This window comes from Vespa mandarinia, chromosome 3, assembly GCF_050613455.1.
Source record: "Vespa mandarinia isolate Hongniang chromosome 3, ASM5061345v1, whole genome shotgun sequence".
In the NCBI taxonomy this organism is placed as follows: domain Eukaryota; kingdom Metazoa; phylum Arthropoda; class Insecta; order Hymenoptera; family Vespidae; genus Vespa; species Vespa mandarinia.
This window is the reverse complement of record NC_140812.1, coordinates 12,534,114-12,548,645: the sequence shown is the minus strand read 5'-3', so window position 1 is coordinate 12,548,645 and position 14,532 is coordinate 12,534,114. Positions and strand designations below refer to the sequence as shown.

Here is a 14,532-nt window from a genome sequence, read left to right as displayed (position 1 = left end):
AACAAAAAAATATTAGAAGTTTGATGGTAATAAACAAATTCATTATTTTTAAATTTAAATTCTGGTGAAAAATACGTGTATTCATTTTTTAGACTTTTAGACTTTGGATAATAATACATTTTGATTTTTACCACAATTTTTATTTGGAAAGCTATTTATTAGGCAACTTTCCATTAATGAAACTTATAAATTAGACTTACATTATAAACATTATATCACTTTATAAGAAGGAAATAAGACATGTCTTAAGAATGTCTTAAAAATTAATAATGTGCTGTCCTAATAGTAGTTATGTGCTTAATATTTGCATAATACTATTTACAGTTAACAGCAAGATTGTTTATAAGAACAAGGCACGACCGAGTTTAAATATATCTTTTTGTTAACTTTATAATCCCATTTTGTTAATTTTATTATACCTGTTTATAAAATGTAATAAATTCAAAGTAATACTATTTCCAATTTCATAAAAATTTAACATAATTAATTAAATGTCAGACTTAATTCAATATAACAATAAGATTCCAAATTTATTGATTTTTAATACTATCATTTAGAAAATTTTGCTATAATTATACTTTAAAAGTATTCCTTTCTTATTATATATGACGAAAGAGTGAACAATGTGTTGTAGAAGCATATTTCAAATAGTGAAATATTACTGTTTTTATAAAGGTAATAACATTAAGTTATTAGATTTCACAATTGATGTATAACAAACTATTATGAAACATGCATGCAAGATATAATAAAATCGCTTAAAATGTTAAGATTTTAAACACTTTATAAAGTGTCAACACACTTGCGCTTTATACAGAATGCAGAAAAAAAATTTTTCTCGAGATTGATTGCTAAATCCTTAAAATTGATACTCTACATAACATGTGCTATATATTATGCATTATAAATAATACGTGTGTATATATATATATATATATATATATATATATATATATAAAATATATATATATAAAAGCAATGCACTAGTTTTATAATTTATTATAATTAAGAAAATGCAGATCTAGTTTCTATGTAATTATAAGATATGAGTGTCAAATAAGTATTCAATAAATGCTTCTGTATTTGCACTTACATAAAATAAATAAATTTTTATACTAAATTAATGGTAACTACATATTAATAACTAGTTATCAAAATGTAAGGATTTTTACAAGTTGTATCAAGAAATTATATTATTGCAAATAATTATTTACTTTATGAAAAATATTATGTGATGACTCTGTATAAGATATAACAAGAATAATATGTATGTGAAGATGCATATATATATATACACATACATACGTACGCACGCGCCACATACACACACGCACATACATATATGATTTATCTGTATAAACTAGTTACCTTTTAATGAAAGAAAATTAATTTAAAGATAAAAACAACTTACTTGAGAAAATTTCAAACGCCATGTCCGCATTAATATTTAGAAAATTGTTTCTGACTAATCCCTTTTTAAGCAAATAATTATACGCGTGCTAAATCAAATATTTTATTGAAATGAAATGAAAAAGTGGCATTAACCATTAAAATGTATCTAAATTGTAAATAGTTCAATTGGAATTGACAATCCATACACTCGTTATTTTATTGTAATAAATGTTAATATTGTTTAAGGCAGGAATAATCCACTTTTTGTGTTACAATTATCCTAAAATTTTAATGCTATTCTTAAATAGCATATGCCTTACCAAAAGCAGGATAATATATATTGAAACATACTATAATGTATATAACTAGATGTTATAAAAAATAAATGAATGACTAGGAATCTTAATGGATCCTGTTGGATTTTCGAACCCTTTGGAGCTGAGTCATGTGTACCAAGAAATGCGCCATGTTTATAAAAATTTTCCAAAAGCAATTCTTTTTCTACCCATCTATCATATAACCACTTAGACAATAGCTCTGGTTCACGTGGAACCTACGAGTTTTTTTATAATGAATAAAATAAAAAATTTTTATATACATATATATTATTATTAAATACATAATATCTTACCATTTTACTAGGATAAAGTCGATAAAACAAAAACGTTTCGCAAGGTGATCTTGAACCAGTTATAATTGTAGGTAAATCAATAGGTTTACCCTGAGGATATGCTATTGTTATATCAAGAACCCAGGTGATTTCAGCTGGTTTTACTGCCGTGCCTGTATGAAAAATTCATGAAATCCTTTTTTTTTTTGTTTTATTTGTTTCATATGTTGCCACAGACGAATAAAAGTATATATAAAAGTATAAGTATCAAAAAAGTAATATAAATTCAAACGAAATACATTACTTGCTCTGTTGTCTAAGTGGTCATGTTGCATCATATTATCTTCCGTTGGACCGATAGTGTTAAATATTATTTGCATTGCACCTACTCTAGGTAAACTCACATTCTCTAGGATGGGCAAATTATTTTTTTTAGCATATTTTTGTGATGTTTCACGACGCTTACATAAGAAACCTCCTTCAGGAAATAGAATTAACCATTTTCTATTAAGTCCTATGTATGATTCTTTTAGATGTTTTTCTAATTGTCTTAAGCTTTCGTCTCTTCGTTTACGACCCTGATACATAAAGTAGAAAATAAATTCTTTTAATAAATTAATAAAATAATAATTAAATCCATTTTATGTTACAGGATTAAATATAAATAAAAATATATAGAAAATAAAAAATAGCGATTTAAATTTTTCAAACTATATAATAATATGCATTACGAGAAGAAATAGGGAAATTATATTCCTTAACGTATTAAAATAAAATACAATATATGAAAATTCAACTTACAGAAATTATAAAAAAGTCATGATGTAAAATAGAAACTATGCCAAAGTTAGTGAACTTAAATATTCTATCCATAATCCACATTAAATTGGGTAATACATTTGGTTTTGCATTAAATGTTGTCATTAACATAGGAACGTCCCCAGTACTCTGATGATTTACTATAACAAGTGTTCTTTCACTAATAATCTTCTCTATATCATCGCCTTGTTCTATTACTATAAAATAAATGTTTATTTATAACAGTAACACGAGGAGATCATTCAATGTATAATTCTATCATTTTATATTATAATTGTTTTTATAACTTACTATCATAACCAGCTGACCAAGTCCACATAGAAACCATGGCTAGTAACCAATGAAAAAAAAGGCCCTCTATTCGCCAATATACTTGTGGTTGATATACTTTCACAGGATACAACAAAGTCATCCATACTATATACGTAGGTATACAATAGATATTATTTAATATTACAAAGCCTGTTCGTGTAATACACTTTACAAATGTCACTACATTGTTAATTATCCTGTAAAAAAAATAATATTTTACCATATAAATATAAATAATTTAAAATATACGTATGAAGAGAGATTAATACTTAATTATGCTTAAACTTTTATATATATGAAATATCGCAAATTATATTAGTAATTTGAACATAATCAAATGTACAATTGAAACAATTAATCAAATATACTGTTAATTTAACATATACATATAATTAAATAAAGATATACATATAATTTAAGATTATATTAATAATTCAATTTATATAATCAAATAATATAATAAGTTATACTTTATAATTTTTATTGAAATATATAATTTTTTATAATTAAATAACATGAGTTTTATATTTGTCAGCAAATTTGTATATACTTTTATTACGTGTAAGACTTGTAACAGAAACAATACTATATTTCGTTATACATACAATTTGTCATGTAAAAGAATTAATTTAATTTTTCATAAAATATTTCAGTTATTTTTCAATTATTTCATTAGCGTATTTACTTTTTAATTTATATTGTTTAATTTTAAAATTATAATATAAAATAATTTAAATGTGAATCAAAAGAAAAATAAACTAGTTCATTAAGTATCATTCAAAATCTTTCATCAAAACGTGTATTAATTTGAAGGTTAAGAACATGTTCAATGAAAAGGATTATAATAACTATATTGATATAGAAAATAAATAATCGATAAATGTTTTATTTGCTGATATTCATGTAAATAATGAAAAAAAGCTGTCACAAAAGGTACTTTTAATTTACCTTATAATGGCAGATACGCCGGAGGCTGAAGAGTCAGTCATTTTTTTTTAAGACGCCACTCGTTATATGAGATCGAATATATCTCATTCACCTTTTATTCATCAACATTATAGTATCTCTTTAGAAGGAAATTATATAATATAGAATCATTATCTTAGATGACACATTAACATATACAAAAATGGGCGAACTGTTCATTAATAATTGAAATTATATTTTTTAAACAAATTTTGATCAATATTCGTTAGCGTTTTAAAATTTTGCGTTTACAATGTAAAGATGCTTTCACCATTGATTTTGGTTAACAATTTCTTAACTGGGGAAGAAATGAAAAAACTAAGAATTTAATAGTTTTTCTGTCAGCTGACATATACGCGGCGCTTTTGCAAAGAATACACCATGTGTCACTACTTTTGCTACTTGAAATACATATCTCATTATTAGATATGACACAGAACAATTGCTATCAAACTTTATTGACAATATATAAGTATCAATTATGGGATTTACTTTTAGCATATTGCAAATATAGAATGATATTTCGAATTATACAAGTTAGAAAAAAATTGTAATAGTACGTTATTCCTTTAGTTTTCATTCCAGCGGTAACATTTTCTAACAATTTTAAGTGGTTTCAAGATTTGCACTTTACAGATTGGTCGTTTTAATTTCTATAGGACGATTTAATTCACACATTCCACCAATAGGATCTTACGTTCGTCTTATTAATCACAACCAATCGGAATAGCGCTTCCTATAGCATAGTCAGTAAGAGATGTAGAGAAATGTGTATAGGCGCACCAATCATAGATGAGAAGAAATGAATCAAACAATGCTCAATTGCACTTGATTTGACTGGATTTGGCACGACCCAATGATCGTTTATTTTATTTCCTTTTTCATATATTGTCATCAATAATAATTCAAAAGGTAAATGAAGCTGTTTAAAATCATTTAAAAATATAAAACATTTTGTTAAAGTATTATCTATAAGGAATAGATCGTATATAATAACGTATGTGGTAATGCATGTAAAAAGGAAAAATAAACCGATCGTTAAAACGAATTTTTTATAATATCGTTTCGTAATATCGTTAAGTCAAATAATTTTAAGCCAAACATTTATTAAACGCTTCGTAATTCGTAACAACTTTCTTTTTCTTTTTTATGCACAATGACATATTATTATTATTTTCACGTGTAATTTTCTCACGTTCGTATTTATAATTATCTTTTTAAAGTATAAATTGCTGAATTATTCTATGCTAAAAGATTAATGTTACATTAATATAAATAAGATCTTAGCATTTATTGTTCTTATTATTACTTAACAATTTATTGGTTTATTTATTAAGTTTGAAAGGTTGTATTATTGTCGTCTAATTTCAGTCGCTATTTCATCGCGTGTAGTCGAGTCAAGTTCGGAAATGTTGCATCCTTGAGATCACGTAAAGTATGCATCAGCGATGAATTCAAGCATTTGTTGTATGTTACCTGCGATAGCGATCGTTTGGAGATTTATAAACTTTTACTTTGGTACATATTTGCAAGAGTTAAGACTTCACTTGTTGAACATTTTAATTGAAATTATATTAAGAATAATATATCGTCCCTACTATTATGATTTACTTTAATTTTTACTTCGTTTTTCTTTACGTTCATGGCCAAAACCATGGCCGTAATGACGAGCGTGATCGTATCCATACGATCCGTACCCATAGCCATGGCCATAACCGTGACCTCCATGGCCGTGGCCACTATAGCCATAACCACCATAGCCGTGACCACCATAGCCATGCCCTAAACCGAAACCGTGACCAACTCCATGAGCATAACCGTGTCCGACAAAACCATGACCAAAGTGCGCTTGATCGTGTAACGACGTATAAAAGGGACCGGCCGGAAAACCTCTATCGTAAATTGGACCAGGTAATATCGGAGCATACAATGAGTGTACTGGAACCGGAACTGGTACTGGTATCGGAATTCCTTGCTTCACCGGTACTGGATAAGGCTGATGAACTGGCACTGCTACGGGATGTTTCACCGGTATTGGTACAGCGTGTTCCACGGGAACTGGAACTGCCTATGAAATTACACGTTTATTTTCTCTTTCGTTCATTTCAGATCTATCATATAATATTTTCTTTACATACTTTAAATTCGTATTTATTTAAGATAATTATATTTATTATTATCGTTATTTTTTTTAGAATCTTTTAATCATTACCTGTGGAACTGGTACAGGTACAGGTATCGGTTTGTGAATAATTTTCTCGATCGGTACCGGAATCACCTTTTCTACCGGTATATGATATGGTTTCTCTATGTAAACTGGTTCCGGAACCGGAACTGATTTTTCCAAGACCACATGTTTCGTTATATATACAGGAAGTGTCTTCACTAATGGTTCATGGCCCGTTCCGGATGCTAAAGCGAAACTTCCCCTTCCATAATTTCCAAATCCGTTCCATCTTTCAAAAAATATTTCTCATGTGTAAGATAATGATATCAAATAATCCAATATATTTGTAACATTAATGTGATTACCCTTCATGGTGTAAATTGATATTCGCGAATTTAATACTTTTCCATGGATTATGATTATTTGCCCATGGTTGTCCGTTTCCGTAAGAATATGGATTCGGCATACCGATCCATCCATCGCTACCGCCCAGGATACCTCGTTTCCTTTGCTTCGTATCTTCCGTAGGTTGCTCCGTCAAAACGGAACCACACAGAATTGTCAGGATTAACTGTAACATGAAGAAATGTCGTTAATAGTAACTCAATTTTTCGCTTGCTACAAAAATCAAATCGTCCTTCTCTTTATCTTTTTTTTGACGGTTGCCTTACCAAAACCTTCGACATTGTTCATGCGTCGGAGTGCAACTGTTCAGAAGGTCGAGATGTCGGTAGGCTTTTATATTTTCAGATCAGTGGATTAATAGTTCGATGAATCCGGATCAGAGTCTAGATCGTGTTCCTTTCTTTGATCGGACCGGGAACTCGATGCTGTCGATTGACGACTTTAGTGTTTCCGGAGAGGAAAGTGGTCAGATCAATACTGATTCCTGTTAAAGGATAGTTCGAGTACAACTTGACATGTAAAACTACTGACATGTAATGATGCTTGAACGTGGTTTATACAAAAAGAAAATATTTTATTTCATATTTTTAGTTGAATTTACAAGAAATCTTTAAGTATTAACAAGTATTACTTATATCTACTTATATTCTTTTTTAATTACTACAACGATACGATCACGTAAAGTGAATATTTATAATGATGACAATTGAAAAAAGTAAATCTTTCTTATAGATGATACATTTAACAACTTTTATTATGCTTTTATTAACGTAAGAAGCTGTATGTATTTTAATGAAATGAATAGTATTTGTGATTGATGATTTAATATTATGGCATGGCAGTGTATAATATTTTCATTCATTTATTCATAAGAAGTATTTTTTGATTTTTAATTGATTAATATAATTGCTTTATTCTTAATAATTCTTGAATTTGTTTTTTTTATCATCGGCAACAAGAAGTGGTTGCCAGAGTGCTTCCGCATCGACTATGCCTATGGAGGCGGACTTTCCTAACTTTCATTTTCTACCGTTCGAGCTACTTCTAATTCCAGTTGCTACTGCTCATTCATTATTCATTACCGAATAATAGTTTGCCCATTCAAACGCATGACACCTTGGTTAAAGTGAATAACTGTTAAATCTCAATTAAATGTTGCGTCAGAGATAATGGATATGGATATAAAATATTCGCAAAATATCGATAAATTATATTTTTCAAAGATAATAATGAGATGTTTTCTTTTTTTTTTTTTTCTTTTTCAATGCATTTACTGTTTTAAAATTCGTTCTTTTTTGTCGTGTTACAACCACTACAACTAGTAGAAATTTTTCTTAATTCATTTATACTTATCTAAGATGTTCTCGCGATATATAACATAAATTGTTTGCCTTATAATTGATTACAGGCATTTCACGTTCTTCCATCGCTTTCCCTGGTGACATAGTACAGAACAAGGAATTGAATCTTCTTGTATGTGTGTCATTATCTTACGATCTCTAACACCTAATGCAATCCAGTGCGCGACAATGCCGGATTACGTGTCTAATGTTTCTTTCTCTTTCAGAACCGCTACCATTCACGTATGAAAGAAAAGCGGAGTAGGCCGTTATTTGGCTGTCGCCCAGGATAGGTGGAAGCGAAAGTTTATCGTATCTACGATCGATATGACAATGAGGTCCACGAAGACGACATGTACTCCTCTTCCTGTAGCGATGAGTCGCGTGGCGATGTTCTATAAATACTTATGGGGGTCACAATACCGAAGCAAACACAGTTTTTCTACGACGTTGGCGTCAGTAACAAGCTGTTAGTAGTTACTGCGGGAAATCATGAAGTTCATACGATATACATTGGTACGATTGCTGTAATATATTATACATAAATTGCATTTATTTAAATTCAGGATTATGTAAAAATTTAAGTGGCACTAAAAAGTACATCATTTTCCGGAATAAATTTATATTGCGTTTTATTATTATCTCTTTACAGGAAATATCATTGCTTTTAACTGTGGGAATGGCTATTATGGTTGAAAAGCGAGATAATAGGAATCCAGCGGTATCGAAGAAACATGACAAAAGAGGACTCGTTGGTCTAGGATATGGCCTCCAACAGGATCATTCGGAACACGTAGGACAAATTTATGGTCCACCAGAACCAGCGCCAATTTATGAAGAACCACCTCCAGATGCTTTACATCCTGTACCTGGACATTTTGAACCAGCACCGGCATCGCCAACGGCACCATTTTTGGCACATCCGGTTGGTCAGTATAAAATCAATATTTCAGTTATTTCGTTAATTCAATTAGATCATTATTGATTTTCGTCGTAGCAGCCGCTCTGCCTGTTCCAGTTCCAGCTGTAGCACACCCGCTTCCGCAGCCTGTACCTGTGCCTGTCCCGGTTCCTATAACGAAGACCTTAACAGTACCAGTACCAGTTCCGGTGGATCGTACTGTTGCAGTGCCAGTGGCCGTTCCAGTCCCAAAACCATATCCAGTCCATGTTGAAAAAATCGTCCATGTAGATCGGCCAATACCGGTTCCTATCGAAAAGACAGTTCACATTCCAGTCGATAGACCAGTCGCAGTTCCGGTTCCAGTACCAAAACCTTATCCAGTGGCTTATGAAAAGGTGGTTCATGTAGATCGTCCTTATCCGGTTCATGTGGCAGTGCCATATCAAGTCCCTAAACCATATCCTGTACCTGTGGCAGTGCATGCACGTTACAAGTGGCACGGTTGGTAATTTTTCAAACGCAATCTGTCTCTTTTTTCCTACCTCTATCGTTTTTCCTACATTTATCGTGGAAAATTCCAATTTTACCTTTTTCCTTCTTTAAAAATTAGGATTTTTACAAAAGATTCAATATTCCTTTGATCTTTCAAAGTCGTTTATCCACTTTATTTGTTGTGATATCGGACAAATTTTATTTATACATATAATAAATGAAAGTACATGATTTTCTTTTACATGTTAGAAAATCGTGTCAAAAAATATAAAAAATATTCTTATTTTGTACATAAATGCACGCGTCCTTGTTCTTCATGCGTATCGCAAGTTGAGTTTTTTAAATTCTTCTTATTCGTAAAAAGTTATGGAAATAGGCATCGAAACGACTCTACTTTTGGATTTTACTTAAGTGTCCTGTGAAGTTCCAAGGTGCATTCTGTATAAGGAACATCTATCGAACGAGTTACGTTGAATATCAATGGGCCAATGAGATGGCATAGCGTGTCCAGCAGAACCCTATGCCCCTCTTTCTTACACCTCGAACGAAGTTTCAAACGAGTCACTTCGTGGGAAATATCACACCTAACTGAGCTTTTATGATAGACCTGAATCGTATCGAAAAAGACAAGTCGAAAGGTTGACCTTTTTACGTAACAATTCTCATGCATTCTTGAGGAACCGTAACGGTGCTTCTACCACCACAGCTGTAACCATTTAAAGGACAGAATAAACAAGATCTAATCGATGATCAACGATATTGTAAACCAACGCTCAAGACGTGAAGAAGCTTTTATAAAAACATAGGACTCATTACTTCCAAGCATAGATTCAGAACGGATCTTGATATACATTATTCATTAAAAATTATTATTATTTGATCAGAATTAAAGAATAACTATAGTTTTTAATTTCTTTATAGAAGGTAATTTGGTTGTCGATTTAATTCAGACCTTTGTTAAAAAACAATGCTCAAGTTAAATAACTATCTTGTTTTGTTTTTTTTCTTTTATATATATACATGCAATTATATCTTTTTTATCTTTCATTTATTACTACATTAAAAGAGAACCAACGATACTATAAAGTAGTAATAACAATATAATAATTTGCTCCTCGAGTCTATGTACTATAGTGCTAGAAACCTCTAGGTGGCTCATATTTAATTAATACTTCGGCATCACGCGCTCGATAGGCGTTAAACTTGACACCAAAGACCAATATGGTACCCGATACAGCTCCGCCGGAGTAACTTAAAGAAGACAGACGCATATGCTATCTATAACTGAAATTTTACAAAAGGACAGAACTTTCCAGAAAGATTGGATGAACTGTAATTATCATGATAATTATCATGACGAAAAAATGAAATGGAATAGTTAAACTATAGACATCTAATTTAACGAAATTTTCTTTCCTCCAATTGGAGACCCCTTGTTTTAATAACTTTATTACAATTATGTTATTAAGACGTTATCCTTTTATTGCAAATCATTCGTCGTTATTATTTTTTATTTTTCATAAATGACATTGCGCAGTTGCAGCATTGCTATTATAGACGAGAGTCTTCGTTGGTGAGGAGATAGTGAAGAGGAAGAGGAAGAAAGTACGCGCCGACGCCGATTCGGTCTGAACAACGTCAGACTTCTTGCAGCAGTTTCTTAGAAGGAGTTCCAGAAAATCGACGATCGGGGAGAGTTGGATTATTATATTTGTTCCGTCGTAATTATCTCTATATATGTTTTTTTTCTATAAAATTTAACGTTTTTTTATTTTATTTTCTAAACATAACGACAATACTAATCGGCAAATCTTATTTTTATAGAGATCCAAAATGGAGCTTATAAAGAAACTTGGTATTGGCGGTGGTGTACTCTTTTTTTTAGGTATTACCTTCGGTTGGATGGGATTTCCTGCTCTTCTCAAATCACAAATTAAATCAGTAAGCTTTATGGGATAAACAATATAGATTAGAGAAAAAAAAAAAGAAAAATAAACATACACGTTTTTAATTTTTCTCTGCATTGCAACCATGGTTTAAGGATAACGACAAATAATTCTATTCTTATGATTTTCGTCATTAATGTCTTATTTATTTTCACTTTGCAGATTGCTGTCGTCATTCATCTATACGATATTTGATATTTAATCGCATTAATTATCATTGACTTCTATTTAAATTCTTTTTTATAAAAAGGGAACGTTTCATCTCTCATTATCTTCATAATTGCACAATGACTGCTATATTTTTCGAAAGATACATTATAACACAGGTTAAATCCTTGATCTCTATTGTCATCTCTATTACTTCTTCATGACATATCTGTTGTATCATATCCGTAAATGCAGGTCTTTCATTAAAGAAAATCATTTGATAGAAACGTCTTATTATCGTAAGTTATACTTTGATAGAATTGTCACACTATGACATTAAAAATGAAGAAATGTCATTTCTCTTTTTATTTTTACTCGATATAAGATTACAAGTGTTTTTTATTTTTATCATTAAGATTATCGAATACTTTATAACTTTATATGTCGCACTATTTTTAGGCTATAGCTCTAAAAAAGAACTCCGAAATGAGAGAAATGTGGTCGAAGTTTCCATTACCTCTCGATTTTAAGATCTATCTTTTCAATGTAACGAATCCAAAGGAAATTGCACAAGGAGAAAAGCCTATTGTTAAAGAAGTAGGACCATTTTTTTACGAGTGAGTTTAACAACTGACGATGTGCCAGAACGAAACGTATAATAATATATTCATTTTGAAATCGATAACAATATATTACAGTGAATACAAAGAAAAAGTTAATCTTGTGGATAGAGAAGAAGATGATTCGGTCGAGTACAGTCTAAAAGCGACTTGGTACTTCAATCCGTCGAAGAGTAATGGTCTGACGGGCGAGGAGGAACTTGTGCTTCCGCATCTTTTAATTTTGGCAATGGTGGTGACCACTTTGAGAGAAAAACCATCCGCTATTGGAATTCTTAGTGAGTTATATTAGTACAAAGTATCGTACAAAGTATCGTGGATCTATCACTGTTTTATTTCGATCAAATCTTAAGGTCATCGACAATTACAACGCGTCATTATCGGGATGTGAAACTTAAAGAGGAAAATGAGAAATTATTTTTTCCAATTCTATAGCATGAAATGCCATTTCCGTAGACGATATGAACATGTTCTGATCGGAGTTAAATTGATTGTATCTCAAAATGACTCATATATAATTTATTTAGACAAAGCGGTGGATAGCATCTTCAAAAAACCCGATTCGATATTTGTAAAGGTGAAAGCAAGAGAAATACTTTTCGATGGTTTACCTGTGGACTGTTCGGTGAAAGATTTCGCGGGTTCAGCTGTGTGTAGTATTTTGAAATCGGAAGGCAAAGATTTAATGAACGATGGTGATGACCATTATAGATTTGCAATATTTGGCGCTGTACGTATAAATATATATTTTTCTTTTACTTTTCTTATATATTATATATATATATATATATATATATATATATATATTAACAATACTTTTATTTTTAAGAAAAATGGAACAGTCTTGCCTGAAAGATTGCGCGTATTACGCGGTATTAAAAATTTTAAAGACGTTGGACGTGTATTAGAATGGGATAGCAAACCAGCATTGACAATATGGGGTGAAGATCATTGCAATCAATTCAATGGTACCGATTCTACCATTTTTCCACCTCTTTTAACAAAGGAAGATGATATTGTATCGTTCTCTCCGGATATATGTCGCAGTTTGGGAGCTCGTTACTCGCATGAAACTAAAGTTAAAGGTAGTATTTTTTTCAACCTTTTATAATTCAAATCCATAAACATTTCAATTGCAAAGACATTCGCTGATATCATCTATGATACTTTAGGGGTGAATACTTATCATTATACCGCGGATTTTGGAGACATGAGCACAAATCCTCGCGAGAAATGCTTTTGTCCTACACCAGAGACGTGCCTATCGAAGAACTTGTTCGATTTGACAAAGTGCGTGGGAGCACCCTTGATCGCTTCTTTACCGCATTTTTATTTGTCCGATGAAAAATATATTCAGGAAGTGGGCGGACTACATCCATTACAGGTGAAAGAAACAAAGGACCTTCGATGATTAAATATAATATAAAAATATCTATCTATATATATATATATATTTTTTTTTTTCTTTTTATACAGGAGCTACACGACATTAGTATGGATTTTGAACCAATGACGGCTACACCCTTAAGTGCTCATAAAAGACTCCAATTCAATATACAGCTGCAACCTGTTGAAAAATTCAAATTAATGAAGAACTTTCCTGAAGTTTTGTTTCCTTTGTTTTGGGTTGAAGAAGGTATTCTCCTTGATGATGAATTTGTGAAAAAAGTAAAAGTTGTTTTTAAAGCAATCTCTATTGTAGGGTAAGTACAATAACTCGTATAATTTATTATTTAATATGATTTGCATTAGATACAAATCGACATTTGATAATGATAGTTGCGTTGTAATATAATATCGATTACGTACAATTTATATAATACAATTTATATAATGCCATTTATATCGATACAAACGAATTTCAGATTCGTTAAATGGTTAATGGTTCTTGGTGGAATGGGTTTGGGTGGAACAGCGGCCGGGTTGCATTTTAAACATAAACAATCGGAAAATAAACTAGATATAAGCAAGATAACGCCTCAAAGTGACAGCAGGAAGGATAGTAGTAACGAGAAAAAATGGCAAACAATGAATATTAGCACCATACAGGCGGCAGCTGTTCCACCGAATTTGGACCGATATTAAAATTAATTTTCTTCGTTTTTACTTATCTCTTCGTAATTTCAATAAATTAACAGACGAATGCGAGAATTTGTTAAAGTCTTAAATAATGTTTTAAAGTTTGTATATAAAATCGAAGTTATTTCAAAATCATTTAAAAAGTGGAGTTTGCGTGGAGTGAATTCTTTTTTAATTAATATTCCTTAATTTTAATGTCAATTTATGTAATGTAAACTCGAAAAACGTCACATTTGATGAAATTCTATCCTATTAGGTAAATTAACTTAATTCATATTATAAGTAGGATGTACCTATAGTTTTTAGTATATTTTTCAAAGGAAGATTGAATCT

At 30.7% G+C, this 14,532-nt stretch overlaps 4 protein-coding genes across 4 annotated transcripts; 2 read left to right on the top strand and 2 right to left on the bottom strand.

Annotated features, from left to right (window-relative positions):
- Positions 1 to 983: 983 nt before the first annotated feature.
- Positions 984 to 4,690, bottom strand: LOC118450170 (acyl-CoA:lysophosphatidylglycerol acyltransferase 1). Its single transcript, XM_035885630.2, has 6 exons — positions 4,082 to 4,690; positions 3,113 to 3,330; positions 2,804 to 3,018; positions 2,307 to 2,580; positions 2,024 to 2,175; positions 984 to 1,945 (listed from the first exon to the last, which is right to left on the bottom strand). The coding sequence occupies exons 1-6, from the start codon at positions 4,120 to 4,122 to the stop codon at positions 1,709 to 1,711; spliced, it is 1,137 nt and encodes a 378-aa protein (XP_035741523.1). The 5' UTR covers positions 4,123 to 4,690; the 3' UTR covers positions 984 to 1,708.
- Positions 4,691 to 5,473: 783 nt separating this feature from the next.
- On the bottom strand, positions 5,474 to 7,008 carry LOC118450151 (uncharacterized). The gene is made up of 4 exons (XM_085656072.1): positions 6,938 to 7,008; positions 6,632 to 6,837; positions 6,312 to 6,555; positions 5,474 to 6,167 (listed from the first exon to the last, which is right to left on the bottom strand). The coding sequence occupies exons 1-4, from the start codon at positions 6,950 to 6,952 to the stop codon at positions 5,712 to 5,714; spliced, it is 921 nt and encodes a 306-aa protein (XP_085512198.1). The 5' UTR covers positions 6,953 to 7,008; the 3' UTR covers positions 5,474 to 5,711.
- Positions 7,009 to 8,019: 1,011 nt separating this feature from the next.
- LOC118450152 (uncharacterized) lies at positions 8,020 to 11,080 on the top strand. Its single transcript, XM_035885602.2, has 5 exons — positions 8,020 to 8,144; positions 8,239 to 8,527; positions 8,664 to 8,940; positions 9,009 to 9,416; positions 10,945 to 11,080. The coding sequence occupies exons 2-5, from the start codon at positions 8,504 to 8,506 to the stop codon at positions 10,962 to 10,964; spliced, it is 729 nt and encodes a 242-aa protein (XP_035741495.2). The 5' UTR covers positions 8,020 to 8,144; positions 8,239 to 8,503; the 3' UTR covers positions 10,965 to 11,080.
- On the top strand, positions 10,979 to 14,356 carry LOC118450233 (sensory neuron membrane protein 1). The gene is made up of 9 exons (XM_035885814.2): positions 10,979 to 11,128; positions 11,232 to 11,348; positions 11,960 to 12,117; positions 12,199 to 12,398; positions 12,648 to 12,850; positions 12,950 to 13,205; positions 13,293 to 13,504; positions 13,597 to 13,823; positions 13,986 to 14,356. Exons 2-9 carry the CDS (start codon positions 11,241 to 11,243, stop codon positions 14,203 to 14,205), a joined length of 1,584 nt encoding a protein of 527 aa, XP_035741707.1. The 5' UTR covers positions 10,979 to 11,128; positions 11,232 to 11,240; the 3' UTR covers positions 14,206 to 14,356.
- Positions 14,357 to 14,532: the final 176 nt, after the last annotated feature.

Coding starts and splice junctions, on each gene's coding strand:
- LOC118450170 (XM_035885630.2), bottom strand. CDS start 4,122: ATGACTGACTCTTCAGCCTCCGGCGTATCTGCCATTATAAG. Junction 3,331..4,081: donor GGCGTATCTGCCATTATAAG/GTAAATTAAAAG, acceptor TTTTTTTTACAG/GATAATTAACAATGTAGTGA. Junction 3,019..3,112: donor TTGGTCAGCTGGTTATGATA/GTAAGTTATAAA, acceptor TTTATTTTATAG/TAATAGAACAAGGCGATGAT.
- LOC118450151 (XM_085656072.1), bottom strand. Junction 6,556..6,631: donor ATCAATTTACACCATGAAGG/GTAATCACATTA, acceptor ATTTTTTGAAAG/ATGGAACGGATTTGGAAATT. Junction 6,168..6,311: donor TACCTGTACCAGTTCCACAG/GTAATGATTAAA, acceptor GTAATTTCATAG/GCAGTTCCAGTTCCCGTGGA.
- LOC118450152 (XM_035885602.2), top strand. CDS start 8,504: ATGAAGTTCATACGATATACATTG. Junction 8,528..8,663: donor AGTTCATACGATATACATTG/GTACGATTGCTG, acceptor ATCTCTTTACAG/GAAATATCATTGCTTTTAAC. Junction 8,941..9,008: donor ATTTTTGGCACATCCGGTTG/GTCAGTATAAAA, acceptor TTTTCGTCGTAG/CAGCCGCTCTGCCTGTTCCA.
- LOC118450233 (XM_035885814.2), top strand. CDS start 11,241: ATGGAGCTTATAAAGAAACTTGGTATTGGCGGTGGTGTACTCTTTTTT. Junction 12,118..12,198: donor GTAGGACCATTTTTTTACGA/GTGAGTTTAACA, acceptor AATATATTACAG/TGAATACAAAGAAAAAGTTA. Junction 13,505..13,596: donor GCGGACTACATCCATTACAG/GTGAAAGAAACA, acceptor CTTTTTATACAG/GAGCTACACGACATTAGTAT.